The sequence below is a fragment of the Melozone crissalis genome, unplaced genomic scaffold (assembly GCF_028551555.1).
Source record: "Melozone crissalis strain CALT ecotype California unplaced genomic scaffold, PUWL_Pcris_2 ptg000006l_1, whole genome shotgun sequence".
NCBI lineage: Eukaryota > Metazoa > Chordata > Aves > Passeriformes > Passerellidae > Melozone > Melozone crissalis.
This window is the reverse complement of record NW_026535784.1, coordinates 53,780,080-53,796,712: the sequence shown is the minus strand read 5'-3', so window position 1 is coordinate 53,796,712 and position 16,633 is coordinate 53,780,080. Positions and strand designations below refer to the sequence as shown.

At 44.5% G+C, this 16,633-nt stretch overlaps 1 protein-coding gene across 8 annotated transcripts in view; it reads left to right on the top strand.

Moving 5' to 3' along the window:
* The window catches only part of WDFY3 (WD repeat and FYVE domain containing 3), a 152,306-nt gene extending 140,901 nt beyond the window's left edge, over nt 1–11,405 (top strand). For all 8 annotated transcript variants that reach the window (XM_054296013.1, XM_054296010.1, XM_054296011.1 and 5 more), the window contains 10 exons: nt 146–293; nt 1,107–1,261; nt 1,541–1,699; nt 3,008–3,187; nt 4,238–4,420; nt 5,045–5,141; nt 6,164–6,493; nt 6,688–6,799; nt 7,133–7,330; nt 7,844–11,405. In XM_054296013.1, coding sequence (XP_054151988.1) covers nt 146–293; nt 1,107–1,261; nt 1,541–1,699; nt 3,008–3,187; nt 4,238–4,420; nt 5,045–5,141; nt 6,164–6,493; nt 6,688–6,799; nt 7,133–7,330; nt 7,844–7,964 — 1,683 coding nt within the window. In that variant the 3' untranslated portion in view covers nt 7,965–11,405. The remainder of the gene's footprint in view (nt 1–145; nt 294–1,106; nt 1,262–1,540; nt 1,700–3,007; nt 3,188–4,237; nt 4,421–5,044; nt 5,142–6,163; nt 6,494–6,687; nt 6,800–7,132; nt 7,331–7,843) is intronic.
* Nucleotides 11,406–16,633: the final 5,228 nt, after the last annotated feature.

The window sequence follows — 16,633 nt, the reverse complement described above, 5'->3', positions numbered from 1 at the left end:
TATTAGTGAATACTGAGAGCAGTAAAGCATTTGCTTACCTGCAGAATTTTTAGAAGATATATTGGACATATTTATGATCTTTTAAAACTAGTGCCCTTGTAAACCTGTAATTTTTGATGATCATTAGTTTCTTGATGAATTTCAGCTCTTCAAGAAACCCCACCCACCAAAGCGTGTTAGAAGCCGTCTGAACGGAGAGGCTGTGGGAACCTCTGTGCCCCCTGGTTCCACAGGTGACAAGATATTTTTCCATCATTTGGACAACCTGCGGCCATCTCTTGCCCCAGTGAAAGGTAAACTTGAAACTCACAGTAGTTATTGCTGTTTCTTTGCCCAAGCATTCAGAGTTTCAGCAAGATGGTACTTTTCCATCTTTTTCTTACTTCTAATATTCTTCCTGCCCATATTTTTGTGAGAGAGACAAATTCAAAATATCCTAATGCTTTACAACTATGTTCTTATCTACTTTAAAGGATCTTGGGAAACACCACAGCTACACAGTTTAATATGACATTTTTTAAATAGAGGGATAAAATGGAGCCCAAGCACCTCTTTATAAGTTTGAATTTAATGAACAACATTCACAGTATGTTGTTTCTGGGCCTGTGATAGCCTCTGTTTTTGTGATTTTCACAGCAAAAGGATTATTTATCACAGTGCCAAGAAATACTAAGGAATGTTGGCAGGAAAGTATGGTGTTGGTGGCAGCACTGAGACAAAAGAAAGTGGTTTTTTACTTCAAATCTGACATTGGACTGAACAAAACTTAATTGTCTGCAAGGCAGGTAAATGCTGTACAGGGATTTCTTTCCTAGCTGAGTAAAGCAATCTGTGGCTCCCTGCTGTAAGGAGAGAAGACATGCTATTAAATGGGGCATAGCAGGGCTTAGAGAGAAGACTGAGTCAGGAAATTAGAAAGCACTAATCTATATTTGGCTCTGCATTTGTTAGGAATGGAGCAAAAGTTGCCATCACTGCAGCTGATGCAGAGAATGTAAAAATAGCCACTACAGAGACCTTGCTTTGGAAGAGCAGCAGGTACTTAAAGGGATCTGATAGTATTTGTCTCTCCCAGCAATAAAACATAACCCCATGTTATCTTTCAGAGCTCAAGGAGCCTGTGGGGCAGATCGTGTGTACTGATAAAGGCATTCTGGCAGTAGAACAGAACAAGGTTCTCATCCCACCCACCTGGAATAAAACATTTGCCTGGGGCTATGCAGACCTCAGCTGCAGACTGGGTACCTATGAATCAGACAAGGTTTGTAATCTGAACTTTGTTCCAGCAATCAGTACTTAATAGTGAAAAAACATAACAATGGACATTTATTTCACACATGAATGAAATAATCTTCTGCTGCATCAGGTTTTTTTGCTCTCTCTTGAGGGTCTTCACCAGGATGTTGACAGAATATTAATTCATAATAGTTTTTTACCAGGTCTTAGTGACCTAATGAGTGCAAGGTGGCAGCCAGGTTTTTATTTTTTATCCTATGAAGTACTACTTCTGTAAGTAATTATTTGTGTTCTGTATTTTTAGGCCGTGATTGTTTATGAATGCTTGTCAGAATGGGGTCAGATCCTGTGTGCCATTTGCCCCAACCCCAAACTGGTTATCACTGGAGGAACAAGCACAGCAGTGTGTGTGTGGGAAATGGGTGTCTCCAAAGAAAAAGCTAAAGCCCTCACACTGAAACAGGTAAAATGGATTAAAGCTGTAAAGTAATGTAATAAGATCAAAGTAATTGTGTAATGGGTATTGTTCACCTTTGAAACCATGAGTCCAGCAGATCCCCAGAGAATGGAGTAGTTGAGATGGTGATCTGCATTGAAAGTGGGCAAAATGCATCTTTAAAAAAATTGCATTGTTTTTGAGAATAGTGGTTCACAAGGAGCCTTCTGGAGACAAAGGGAATTTGATAGTGATGTTAATAAAATTATGCAGGTAGGTTTTGTGAAGTTGTCTACTTTTTAGTATTATGTATAATAACCTCATCTAAAACCTGTCAGGAAGGACATAAAAAGAGGCTGCCTTAAAGGTTAATTTTCCTCTTTTTAAAAAAAAATTAATTACTTCAATTATAGCACTTTTTAATCTAAAACAAACACCCATGCTTTAAAGTCAGCTGCAGCTAAGTGCAAAGTAAGTTTTGTGTATTTACTAAGGAAAAAACAAACCCAACAAATGTAACCAAAAAAAACCAACCACACATAAGTCCATCTATTCTAGCAGCTGTGTATCATTGTTATAGATTCCATTAGCATCTTCATAGAAGGACTGCTTTTTAGAGGAAGTCTTTCCCTCAAATTTATGAAAAGAAATTTAGAGAATTATTTAGTAACTTCCCTTGTGCAGTAATCAACTGTCCAAAACTGCTTTTCTGAACTGTACATGATAAAACACTGTATCTTAAATTTTGGGGCAGCATCTTTGAATACATTTACTGCATTCAGTGAGTTTTATTATAACTGAGTTCATTTTAACTGAGTAAGGCACAGTAATCTGACTGTATTTCATCCTCTTTTTCCAATATATTAAGCCTAAAATGTAAAAGTAGGGCCTAATATGAGTAGATACTCATACTTTTCTTCTCCTTCCAACTGACATTGCTTTTTTGGCTTCGACTGTTACTTGTCTCTTTTGTCTTCTCTTAGTCATCAGCAGTTACTGTAGGAGTCAGAATGTCATTTCAGGTGCAGCCTGGAACACTTTCTGACATTATAAACAGGCTACTGATGCAGAATGGGGTTTTCTTCAGTGGAAGGATCTGTAACATTAGACCCTCGGAATTTTGTTTTGTCAGAGCTCTTTTTAAACTGAAAAAAATATTACTTTTACCATTTTCAGTTATAGAAATAGTTACCAACTGAAGTCTTATAAGGTGGCTGCATCTTCTGATGGGACATTCTGGTTAGGTTATCTGACTCTTTCAGATAAGAGGCTTTGATGTGGAATTTCTGTGCTCTCCTGATTTCCACTTTTGCTCTTTCTTGTTGTGTTTTGCAGGCGCTGCTGGGTCACACTGACACTGTAACGTGTTTAACGGCGTCACTGGCGTATCACATCATTGTGAGTGGGTCCCGGGATCGCACCTGCATCATCTGGGACCTGAACAAGCTCTCCTTCCTCACACAGCTCCGGGGGCACAGGGCTCCCATTTCAGCACTCTGCATAAATGAACTAACGGTGAGAGCCAAACCCTGTCCACCAGGCTGCAGTGGGAACAGTAGCGAGAGTTGGAAATCATTAAACCAAAGGGAAAAAGCCACTGGGCTCTCCTGTTAATTTGGCAGAACTTGTGTAGCTCATCTGAAAACTGATTAACAACTGGTTTAGGAATAATTTGTGTCATTTGTCTAGAGCCATACGTGGGTGCATTCCATGCAGAGAGGCTTGAGCTCAGAGGAGGTTATTTATTTACAGTGCTGCAAGCAATGTTAGTGTGACATTCCAAGTGAGATGCCAGCTCTGCCACAGGAGCTAAGAAGAGCTTTTGATACACGACCTTGGTTGGCTTCTCTTGTCTTAAGCTGAATTTAAAGGAAACAGGGGGATACCTTGGGTGACAATGCAGTGCCAGTTGTAGTGGAAACAGATGTATCCTAAAAGCTTCTGTCCCTGGTGGTCCTGTGAGTTACAAGTCACCATTTATCCAGCTCCCATGCATGGCCATCAAGGCTGGATGGACCCTGTTGCAGCTGGAGCAGATGCAGTGGTAGAAATCAAGACAAGAGAGGGCTGTAATGCAAGCAGGGGGTAGCAAGTACAGTGTATTAGCTGTTGGTGGTCTGGCTGTAGTGCTGCCAGTGCTTTAGACTGCAGCTCCTGTTTCCCTCTGCACTAGTTTAGACTGTTCCCAGTAAGGAAGCAAATGAAATTTAGGGTGATACATATTTGTGAAAAAGAGCAGTGTGAACATGAGCAGTCTTTGGAAACTGAAAGTACTAAAAATAGGCTGTTGGATTCTTATGCTATGAAAAGCGGAGGAATTGGTCAACTCATTCTATGCTGTAAATAGAACAAATTGGTGGTTACTAAGTGTGGTTTTCTAGGTAGAGTTAAAAAAAAATAAATTCATATAATCCTAAAGGTTTCTTCAACTGGCCAGACGCCCCTTGAATAGAACTTCCTGAAAAGTGCCAGCAACTTGACTTATAAATGAGCTTGACTTATATTTTTGCTGAAGAATACCTGCAGCTTTGTATTGAAATCTGGAGGTGTTATTTGTCTTTGCAGGGAGACATTGTATCATGTGCTGGCACTTACATCCACGTGTGGAGCATTAATGGCAGCCCTACTGCAAGTGTAAACACCTTCACTGGCCGAAGCCAGCAAATTATGTGTTGTTTTGTGTCAGAGATGAATGAGTGGGACACCCAGAATGTCATTGTCACGGGGCATTCGGATGGAGTTGTCCGGGTGAGTACCAGGAGTCACTGCCTGGAAAATAAAGCTTGTGCCTTGCTGGTGGTAGTATTTAGAAAAGTCATGCTATCCAGGACAACACAGTGTCCTGACCAGGACCAAAAGCATCCTGCTTTACTTGGGAATTTCATCTGAACAGTTCTTTCTCCTTTTTGGTGCCCCCATTGGGATGTGGTAACCAGCAATAGTCAGCAGAGCATGCATTTTCCTTCCTACTCTGTTTTGGTCACCAGCTTTCATACCTGGAGACTATTGCCTTGGTTCACCATTTTAATTTCGCACACCTTGAGAAAATTCATTTTGCTTGGCTAGAAGGAAAAGAGAAACTTAGTGTCATCTCTGATCACTACATGTCTAACCCAGCCTGCAGTACTTTTGGGTGCAGCTTTAACCAGTCTGCTGGTCAGACAACTGTGTGGAGTGGATTCAGGCATGAACACAGATGTCCTCTTATAGTTTCTAGTCCTCAAAAACAGAGTTTAGTATGGAGATGTGACCCACCTTGCATGCTACCATTGTGAATACACAGTTCTACAAAGCCATTTTAACTCTTCAAGTAGCTCAGGAAAAAGGCAAGAGTTCAGTAAGTGCCACTCTGCTTATCCTCTGTCCCTCCAGTTCTGGCGGATGGAGTTTTTGCAAGTGCCAGAAACACCAGCTCCAGAGCCTGTGGAGATGCTGGAAATGCAAGAGGATTGTCAGGATGCTCAAATAGGTATGTCTCCTGACAAGTGTTTGGTATTTCCCTGTTGTATCTGATCTTTGCTATAGGGAGGTCAAGTCCTGTGGTTATACAGTGCAGAATGGAATGATGGAGGTTTTATCTCGAAAGGCAGTAGATACACAGTGGCACAATGAACAGAGCATCTGAGTTCTGTGTTCACCACCTTACTTAAGGTAGTTTCATACTGCTACAAGTAAGAAAAAATGTTCCCATCATAGCTTTTTGTTCTGTGAAGGTGGAACTTTTCTCTGTTTGTTTTGGCTGTTGGCACGCTCAATGGATTGTCCAAAAGCTAGATATATTTTAGTATGAAATGGAATTATAGCATAGCAGCCAAGTTGAATCTACTGATGGAACAGCTTAAACAAGACAAGCAATGATTTCCCTTTCCACTCTTGGAAGATTTTGCTCTGTGCCTTATGACTGTTTCTTTTAGCCATCTCCTGCACTCTTCATGTTGAAGATAGGATCTGGATTTGGATCTGAATCTCATTTTTACTCATAAGTAATTATTATATAAATACAGCTTTTGGTTATTTTCAGTGTCACTTGGAGTATAAATGTCTTTGTTAATTGCTCTTTTGTGTTAACAAGTCCTGTTATTAACAAGTCTGCATCATGTTTTTCAGTCAGAGTTGCAGCATAGCTGACTGTGCTTACTTGTGTAAGTTTTGCTGAAAGGTTTTGCCAACTTGAGTGTTTCTGAAGTGTTTGCTCCTTTTGTCTATCATAGCCTTCCTCAGAGGGACTGTTGTAGGAAGTACCTTCAGCTAAGGTGTGTCATTCTCTGGCAAAACAGAAAAAAGTGCAAAAAAAAGTGCAAAAATATGAATTGTGTGATTCCTGGCAGGAGCTGAATCTCTGAAAAGGCTCTGAGATGCCTGCATGCAGTGTCTCTCTCTCAGCAGTTGGTGCCCATTGGGTTTCAGGCAGTGCAGCAGCAGAGCAAGGAAAAAGCTCAGGCCGTGGCCAGGTTCACTAACAGTGCCTTGTTCCCTGCTGTGCCCATCCAGGGCAGGAAGCCCATGAGGAGGACAGCAGTGACTCCGAGGCAGACGATGCCTGCATAGGCCAGGACACCAAAGGGCAGGAGAGCCAGAGCCAGCCAGGCAGCACCAGCCACAGGCCCCGCTCGTCGTCAGCCAGGGCAGCAGCAGCGTGGTCAGCAGACAGCGGCTCCGATGACTCCAGGCGTTGGTCGGACCAGCTCAGCTTGGATGAGAAGGATGGATTTATCTTTGTCAATTATTCGGAGGGACAAGCAAAAATGCATCCCCATGCTCAGGTTAACCACCCCCACCCCAGCTATGCTGAAGCACGGCACTACAGCAAGCTCAAACCAGGTAAAAGGAACCGTGCACAGCCCTCAGTTTTATTCCTAAGTGAAATGTTATAGAAAAAGAGAAAAACTTCAATCTCTGAGGGAGATTTTGTTTTTACTACAAAGTTGCAGTTACAGGTGTGTTGGGGGAGGAGGGAACAATAATGAGAATGAGCAAATTTACTTTATCCCCTCCCACTTCCCACTCCTTTGTAGGATACAGATGGGAGCGTCAGCTGGTGTTCAGAAGCAAGCTAACTATGCACACGGCATTTGATCGCAAGGACAACGCACACCCAGCAGAAATCACTGCGCTCGGCATCTCCAAGTGAGTAGCTCACACTTGAGCACTTTAAACAGTTTTGGCTGTTGTCAGCAGGAAGAGGTGCCATTGTTCATAACTCTGTTCTGTGGCGCTTCTGTTTGGGGCAGCCTTCTTCAAGAACTGAGATAAAAACACTAAAGAGAGCGAGAGCTGTTCAGCTGCACTGTGTTACACAGAGTGTTGCAGATCCACCTCTCAGTTAGAGCAGGGCAGTTGGGTTAGTCACCACACCAGTGCTTTACCATTTTACATTCTCTGACATTTAAAATCGGCCGTCGATGCTTGTGTGTCACTGTGCCAGAGCTGTTGCAGGAATGCTTTTGCTTTCCCTTGCAGGGATCACAGCAGGATCCTGATCGGGGACGGCCGGGGCAGGGTGTTCAGCTGGTCAGTGAGCGATCAGCCGGGCCGGTCCGCGGCCGACCACTGGGTGAAGGACGAGGGCGGCGACAGCTGCTCGGGCTGCACCGTGCGCTTCTCGCTCACCGAGAGGCGGCACCACTGCAGGAACTGTGGACAGCTCTTCTGCCAGAAGTAAGCAGCCAACAGCCTCCTTTGGGCTCTTTTCCACACAGGATTTTAGGTGGGGTAAAGCTGTGACATACCACAGAACTCTTGTGAAAGACTGAGGCTGCCTAAACTGTGTGCAGGATGGCGAGGATGCTGATTTAGGGGCCGCTAGCTGGTAGCCTCAGAGAAAATGTTTGACTTAAAGGATGTGTGTAAGCTCTCCTTACCCACAAACTGAAGTGCAAGTCTCATCTCTGATCCCCTGGGTCAGAGATGATATTTCTAGTTTTATCTGTCTGAGTCTAAACTGGTGACAACAGCTGCTGTTGAGCTGTCACACAGTTTCGTTGTGTTGAGTCCGTGGTGATCATTTGAGTTAAATTCTGCTTCTGCCACACTGTATTGCATCTCTATGTCAAGGTGAGTAAGGACAGTTTTCTGGTGTTTGAAGTCATGGTGATAATTCCCAGAGCTCAATAGAAAATGGGTAGAAATGGAGAGAACCTGTGTTCAGTGGTGGTTGTTTATTCTCCACAGGTGCAGCCGGTTTCAGTCAGAAATCAAACGGCTGAAGATCTCATCACCGGTCAGGGTGTGCCAGAACTGCTTCTACAACCTGCAGCACGAGCGGGGCTCAGAGGAGGGGCCCAGAAATTGATGGGGCCTGGCAAACCTCATCCAGCCCCGCTGTCGCTCCAGGAACCAGTGAGAGCATCAGAAGGAATCGGAATATTGTCTGTTTACACTTATGTTTATACTGCATTCTAAGCACTAAGAGTAAAAAGGGATCACTGCATTGGTTTGTGCTGACAGAAGGCAGACGAGGCGAACAACATAAGGAGAAGAGCAAGGCCCAGGAAGACATGGTTAATAACTCAAATCCAACAGAACTGGCAGCCCCTAAGCCCATGCTGGGGTGGCTGTCACAAAAATCCTTGTTTATCGTAAACACCCCTTCTTGTCTTGTTTTTGTAGAGTTAGTCATCTTAACTGGGGGGAGGGAGGGCAAGGCTTTTTAGAAGATAGTTGTAAATCTGCCTTCTTCGCAAGCAACTGTGTATATTGTAAATAGGTATAACGGCCTTTTTATCTAAATATGAACTTAACTGCCTGTTACATGGGACTTCAGATTAACCACTGTACTTTGTGTGGCATCTTTATCTCATCTATCAATTTAAATACGAATTTAAAAAAAAAAAAAAACAAACAGAAAACTCAAAGGCATTATGTGTATTTCTGTTAAAAATCCAATCTGTGCATGTTTGTTCTTTCAGTTGCCCACAGTATCTTAATCTTAATTTAAGTGAGGCTATTCATAGAATTACACAGATTTTTTCAAAAGAAAACATTTTTGAGAATAGGAACTTGGAGTATTTTATTCTAGCTGTAAGATAACCAGGAACTAAATTGTACACTTGTGTTGCATTTTATACCAAACTATTTACCACCTCAGTGTTGTTCATATTTAATAAGGCCTCTTTTATACATATGTCAGAGCTGCAGTTTTGTTAATTACTTACTGTTCATTAGCAGCTGATTCATGCAGTGCAAGAACCAGCTTTTACCTTCTTTAGTCAATAGCAATTGGCTTTTGCCTATAGGTACAGAATTAATTCCTTGTGCATAAAATTGACCTGCTGTTGTCCCCTAGCTTCTCTGCAAAAAACCTTTTTGTAACAACAGGCATTGCTCTAAAGCAGAGTGATCTTGGTCATGTCAGAAATGCTCCTCGGAGCTCTCTTTGTCTTTCAGCACACACCATCAGCTTGAGGACAGCAGTAGATTTCCATTATAGTTTTTAAGTTTCAATATGAATTTAATTGCAGTATTTTTTTTACTACTCTGTCATTTATTTTGCACTACATGTGGGATGAAGTAGAGACACTGATATCTGCTGGGATTGGAGAACGTGCATTGGGATAGGCCCATGGACTTAATTTCTGCATGAGGTCTTGCCAGTGGGTTTTTGTTGGGTAGAGGGAGGGCAGCAGGCAGGCTGGTGGTTGGTTTGTTTTTGTTTTTAACATATGTGTATATATTTTGTAAATGGGTGACAAACTGATCTAGAGCTAGGTATATTCACAATGGATTCTTTTAAATAGAGGTAACGATATGACCCAGACCAACAGAAGACAGGTGGCTCTGGCAGTACTTGAGTGAATGTTGTCACTCAAAGGGATGAGATTATCCTTCACTTGGAATGACTTGGGCAGGCTCTGGCCCTGGGACAGCAAATCCTTAAAACCAGCATTGTTGTTGGAATTGCACCGTCAGAAATTCCAGGCCCTCTCTGTTGGGGTGAGCTCCTTCCAGAGGGTCCCTGGCGCTGTGGGTGCACCCCTGTCTTCTCTTGATTTGAGCTTTTAGCAGTGAATAATTTGTTAATTCTGACCACTTACTATTTACCCTGGTATCACATGTTTATGCACTGAAGGTTAAATATGTATTTTGATACTTGTTTGTTTATTATGTATGTGCTGGTCTGTAAAATGAAATATATTCCTGTTTTGGTATGTATACTAGGTCCCCAAATGAGCAGAAAGGCTTCTCTAGAGCCCTTGCACACTGTTGAGTAAATGCAGGTTTGTTGAGCTTAGCTGACCCAAATTTTGGATCCAAAGAGTGATGGTCAAGTAGCCACACTGACTCCTGGCTACCTGGCAGATTTGACCCTAAAAACAGGAAGAGGTCCTCGGTAAGCATGTGCAGAGCACTGGAATTTCTGTGTTCAGCCGTTCTCTCTAACGTTGCCTTCACCCTTCCCAAAATGATGCAAAACCAGCATAGTTCAGAAGACAGGCTAGTGGCCTTAACGTTTTCTGTTTGAAGAAAAGGCTGTTTTAACAACTCTTAAATGCCTTTGAGTCCACAGTTTTTCTCCCCTTGCCTCCAGATTTCCAAATCATCCCCAAATTTAAGGAAGCCTTCTTTTCTGTGGACTGCAGCTTGTACAGCCACGTGGTAAACCCTAATAAAAGCAAGGCCATGACAGCAGCACTGATGAGGCCAGCCCTGAGGCCAGGCCAGGGCCCTGCTGCGGCTCCCGAGGACGGCGCTGTCGGCCGCAGTTGTGTCGTACGGGTGTTGTTCCGCGCCTGCGGCGCTGGCAGCGCGCTGAGGAAATCCTCATTCCTTACAAATTCTGCAGTGTGCAGGTAGGCCCAGTTTACATTTTGCAAGCAAACCACCACAGCCCTCTGACTTAATGCTGTTCCCAAAAAACCACGTTTTTGCTTGTTGGAGGCGGAGGGGGACAAACACACCTGCTCGTATTCCCTCTGGCAGCTGGTGCTGTGGGCAACTGTGGTGTTCACGTGGGAGTGGGGTTTTTTTCCATTTCATTCGAGCTTCTAATGCAAATACTTGCTTTGTTTTCCATGTAAAAATCTGTTGAGCAAAAATATACTCATTTACACTAACATTAGTAGACTGTATTCTCTGCAAGTACCTCACATGTCTTCTCCTGCCTTGTTCTTTGTAGTAAACTTATCCATGTACTCCTAACATTCGTATGTAGTGTACAACTGTAATGTCATGCTTTTGAGAGGGGTTGGCTGCCTCCAGCCAACATTCATCAGTTCAATAGCAAAACACTTTAGATAAGTTATTTTGCACTTTCTTATGTATAAAATTGGTAGAAACTTATATTTGCTTTGTATCATTTAAAGACTCCTTTTGTTTCGGTAAATGAACTGTGTATAAAATACTTATGCAGTTAAAACTGTTTTTAGAAAGTATTTTTAATTTCAGCAAGTTTGGTTACTTGTTGCATGACTATTAACACAGCTGACTTTTTGTGTCAGTGCAATGTATATTTTTTTTGTCCTGTTATTAACTTGTAAGCCCTAGTTAAATGGCCATTTATTTGTACAGCATCAGGAGTAAATTGAAGATAACTGGCTAAGACTGGAGTGTGGAATTTTGTACTATATTGCAGAATCCAATATCTGTTTTTTGGTGGTTACGTAAAAGGCCTGACGATTTACTATCTAGTGTGCAATCTGTGATATCTGAATGTTCATTGTATATTTGTCTCCAATGCAAAAAGGTAGAGTAACACAATTACAACAATACATGATTAAATGCAATAGTTCAGGTACTGAAGTATTTTTTTTTTCATTTCAAATAAATACCTGCTATTTACCACCAAAAAGCTGGTTTGCATTTGTTGGAAAGACAAATCATTTGCAGTTGAATAAACGTTTTTAACTTGGGAGCAGTAGCTAATGAGTAACATTTTTCTGTGTCATCATGAGAAGTAAGTTCCTATTACTGGTCACATTTTTGCTTTCTGAGTGTGAGTATGCCCATCCATGTTGGTGCAGCATGAAATCATGTGCATTAGTTTGTTCTTTTTTGCTTTTAATTGTAGAGTGAGAATTCAACAGAATGTGGAATCCCCTGATACCATAGAGGTTTTCCCACCTAGGCTGATAGAGAAGACTTTGTGAAAGAGAAGACATGATCCTCTGCAGCACTACTGCCAGTCTACGTCAGATTGCCTCCCCCATTGGCCAGCTGACACTGCCCACCCCAGTTATTCATCCCTCATCCCCCTCACAGGTTGCTGCCCTTTTACCACCCCTGTGCCCTCAGGTCATTGGTCACTGAGCCCACACTTCAGTGTCCACAATGTCCCACGTGGTCCCTTAGCCATGTCTTGGTTATATAGGGTGGCAATGTCCACTTTTCATAGGTTCAAGTATTTCACACCTGGCCATTTCCATATTTTAAATCTTTTCACACACTGAAAAAAAACCCAAAAACGCTTTCTCTTCAACAGTTTTGGGGGAGTTACTGTGCTCAGCAGCTGCAGACACGTGACAGCTGCAGCCTGAGTGTCCTGCTGCTAGGGAGCAGGTCATGGATAAATGTCACCAAAGCACTGAGCCAGGTAACCATACCAACTCCAGGCTGTGGGGTCTGGCATTGCCTCCCACTCTTTGGGGAGAGATTTCCTGCTAACAGCAGCTCCAGGCTGCTCTGTGCAGCTGGGTCAATTGCTATATGCAATATTTCAAGCTCATTTTTCAGGCATGGTGGAGAGTGGAGGTGCCAGGAACAAGCATTGGGAAGCGGTGGAGCTCACAATCCTGATGGACCTTTTGACTGGGAAAGTGCAGTCCCAGCCCTGTAAATCCCAACAGGCATCAGCTGGGCCAGCAGCCGGTTTGGGAGTGAAATGAGGCACTTGTTGAGTGACAGGGCAGCTCCTTGCAAGTGCCCCAGCCTTTGGCTCTGGCTCCACCACTGTTCCTGCCAGGTGGAAGCACTGCCTGGGATCAGGCTTTCCATTTAGCAGGTAAAACCAAATTTGTGGCCAATTTGCTGTGACTGAATTGCCTTTCATGACAGGTGCAGCAACTCAGTTCAGAAAGGTGAGACTGAGCTGCTTTCCAGGCTCAGTGTTCTGTATAAAATGCATGAGTGTTTTTAAGGAATTCCTGGGACACATCTCTCTCCGTGTCAGGATACAGATTTGATTCAGTAGTGAAGTTACTGTGCCACACCGTGTAGGGAGGAGGGAGGGGTAAGCAAGCTCAGGAACAGGGCTGATGTGCTGGGAGCCAAATCCTGCCCTGTCTTCCTGGAGAAGAGTTGTGTGGCATTGCGATGAATGTGGGCCTGGCCCCACAAAAAGGGCAATTTGTAAGGAATGGCACCAAAACTGGGTCATGGATGAACCTGAATGCAATGCTGCCTGCACCAGAGGGCACCAGAGCCCCTGGTGCCGGAGCCGGGCAGGAGCAGACAAAGTCTGGGTGGGAGCGTTTGCCCTGCCCGCGCTGAGCCCCCCTGAGCTGTAGCGAGGCTCTGCCCAGCAGCGGTGATGAAAATCCCGTGCGGGTGAGGGGCAGGACATGGTGCTCACACGAGCTCTGGGAAGAGTTCCCAGCCCTTCCCAGGCACAGCCTCTGAGACCTTTAGGCTCCCCTAAAAGCTTGGCTGCTCTGCCCAGACCATCTTGAAGCTGGGGAGGGAAACCACCGTGGTGCTGCTGGTGCTTCACTGCCCTCTTCTCACAAAGCAGCCGCTCACAGGGATGCTCATTGCGGGATAAATGCTCCAGCTGCAGAGAAACCTGGGAGCCATTTCCCAAGTCCTGTGAAAGGGCAGAGCTGGCCAGCACATTTTCCAACACACCACCCAAGCTCTCCAAATTTACCCATGTGAGCAGTGATTACAAGACCACCATGGGATATGTGCATATATCCAAGAGCTGAGCAGCTCCAAACTGCGCTGAGATGTGGATTGGCAACAAAGGAGAGCAGAAAAGGACTCTGCTCCTAAAAAGAAATGCTGGAGCTCAGCTGTAGGAAACTAAGGCCTCATTGAAGTCAAGGCTGCTGCCTTCAAGGGTGAGAGAGTTAAATAGGTTGGAGCCCAGCTGTGAAAAGCTATATTAACTAAAAATACCAGTGATCTCGGGGCTACTTCTGAGTTAAAACCCTTGGCTCTTACTTTTTCCTTATAGTTTCTTCAAGTGTAACAGAGCAGCTTTGAATTCATGCAGCAGCAAAACTGTGTTCCTGCAGAGGCCCAATTTGTTTCTTTGCCCTGCGTCACAGGCTGGCATTGCTCACCGTGACAGCCACCCAGGCAGACAGAAATAGCAAGTTGGAACATTGCATCCTGGTGCAGCACAGCCCAGAGGTCCTTTGCACAGGAGGTGCTTTGCACTGGTTATCACTGGGAGAACGTCTTTGTAGCCAGAGCCTTGGTTATCAGAAGCTTTTTATGGCAAGAACAAGGCCCAGGGCCAGCAGGGCAGATGCGACAGCTTGAGAAGCTGCAGCTTTTCTGGTTGTTGGCAATGCGGTGGTGGAAGAAAAATCCATTTGTAGTGACACAGCTCCTAGAAGCCAATTCTTTATTGAAAGATCTTGAAAGCATTCCAGTACAGACTTAGCTGCTCTACTGTAGCTTTGAGTTTATGAAGATGAAAAAACATTTTTGAAGGAAAAAAAAAGCAAGATGGGCATCTCTATAAAATTTCATAGTAGATGAAATTCAAACACTGATTACACCAAAGATAAACATCAAACCACAGAAATTACACACAGCCCCAAGGCAAAGCATGTATAAATGTGCACAATTGCACTTAAGTCTGTAAGAAAGTTATGACAGGCACCACTGCCCAAGCACTCCATATCCCGGGTCAAGAGGGCACCTGATGGCTATCTCTGCATTCAGAACAGCAGTTTGGAACCAAGGAATGCCCAGAGTGTTCTTGTACTGCACATTTGGCTTCTTGGGTGAGTGAGCAATGACCTGGCCGTGCCCAATTGAAGGTTTTTTTAAATAAATTATTATTAAACCAGTTTCACTCATAGCTGTTGTTTTGTGCTTCTCCCTTAGCCAAGAATCCCAATGTCTCTGACCACTGCATATCCACCACCCGGGACAGAAAATGTGGCTCATGGAACCCTGATCCCAGGGAAGGCAGCAGAAATCCTGCGGTGAGTCTAAGCTCCTCTCAATTTCCGAATATGTAAAAAGCAGTGATATTGCTGATTTCTCTCCACACCCCCATTTTCAGCTGCTCCAGGATTATTCTCCAGCCCTAAGCATTTCAGCCCAAAGGGACTAACTGTAATGAAGGCCTATATTCAGTTAATTACTGTATCTCTGCCCCATTTCAGTCTCCTGTTCATCATCCAGAGAGACCAGCTCTCCTAAATCCAGGCTGCAAATGACTTTATGGGAGTTCCCTCTATAAAGCATGAAACCCCCATCTTTGCAAGTGGTGGGGAGACTGAAGTTGGAAATCCATTTGCAGCCTCAACACCTCTCCTGGTAAATCCTCCAGCAACATGAGGCCACCCCCATGCCTTCCGTATCCTCACAGTAAAAATGAATACTTAGCTGGACAGCATTTTTGCCTTTCTGCACCTACAGCCCACCTTCCTACAGTGCCTGTACAGAGAGGGATTCCACTGCTCCAGTGGGCATGTTCAGGCAGGAAAATATTCATACCAAATCCATTGGATTTCAGAATCCATCCCCTAAAAAGTAGAAAAAAGTGAACATTTTTTACAGCTTGCTCAGGAGGTCACCCCTAATGTTTGGTTCAGTCTGTCATAAACAAAAATACTCTTTTTGTTGTAACCTCAGATGCACAACAAAGACAGTGAGCTAGAGAGCAAACATTCCATTTTGTTTCATTCAAAGTGCAAGATCCTTCACGGTCCTGGAATAATAAACCTCTCTGGCAGGCAGCTGTGGTTTTAGAACAGTTTGCTCTCTGTCCTCAAGCTGAAGGAGCTCTGCTGTGCAGGAGGATCCTGCCAGTCCCTGGGGGGTACAGTGGAGCTGCTGCTTGCAGAGCTGCCATGGGCTGCAGGAGGCCTAGTGACCAGATGGAAAACCTGAAGTGTTCATTGGGCCTGGCTGGGATGGAGCTCCTCTCCCCACAGCACCCTCACAATGCTGGGCTGTGTATTGGCACCCAGAAAGGGGCTGGTAACACTCTTTATTAATTATCTTTATCTTGACCAGGTTTTGGGGTCTTTTCATTTTATTTTCTGCCTCCAGGCCCCACTTTGCTGTGAGGGGGAGTGATGAGAGCAGCTTGGGCAGCTGATGTTCAGCCAAGGTTCATCTTCCATGGTCCTTTTTGGCACCTAACAAGGGGCACAGACAATGGTAGCTTTGTATGCAGTGTGTTATTGCTGCAGCAGCCACAGCCTCCTGTGGGAGTCAGGGAGTTTCTGGCTGTACTGCTTATCCTCTATAAGGCTGAAGCTGGAATGTGTTTGTACAAACAATGGCTCTGGGCTGTGTCCTGGCACGGATGGCCTTGCTGAGCTGCAGGAACTGTCTTGTCTCCACAAGAGGATGAGGGAATACAACTCCCTCTCCTTGCTCTGGATTGGTGTGGATGATTGTGCAGGGTCCAGGGGTCCTTGTTCATGCTTACATGAGCTGCTAATGCTCCTGACACTGTTGGCACACCACGGGGTTGGTAGAATCTGGTGTCATCATGGTACAAGAGAAGATTTCTGGGTGAGGCAACACTGAAATGCACCCTGAGGCAGCTGTTCCCTGGCTGGCAGGGTGTGTGCAAGGATTTGGGCAGGTTCCTAGCACAGGTATCACCACCCAGAGCCTGGGACTTTACACCTGAATGGGCTCCAACCCTGGCAAACCGGTGTGCCACCTGATGGAGGGGTGCCTTGCCCACCCCAGTGAAAACCAGCAGCTTTTGCCCCATACTGGGGCCTGGCTGTGCCTACTGAGCCTCAGTCCAGTGCTCTGAGAGGGCTGGGCTTGGGGCAGGGCTCAAACAACAGCAGCAACGGCAGGAATTGCCCCAGGAGTGGAAAA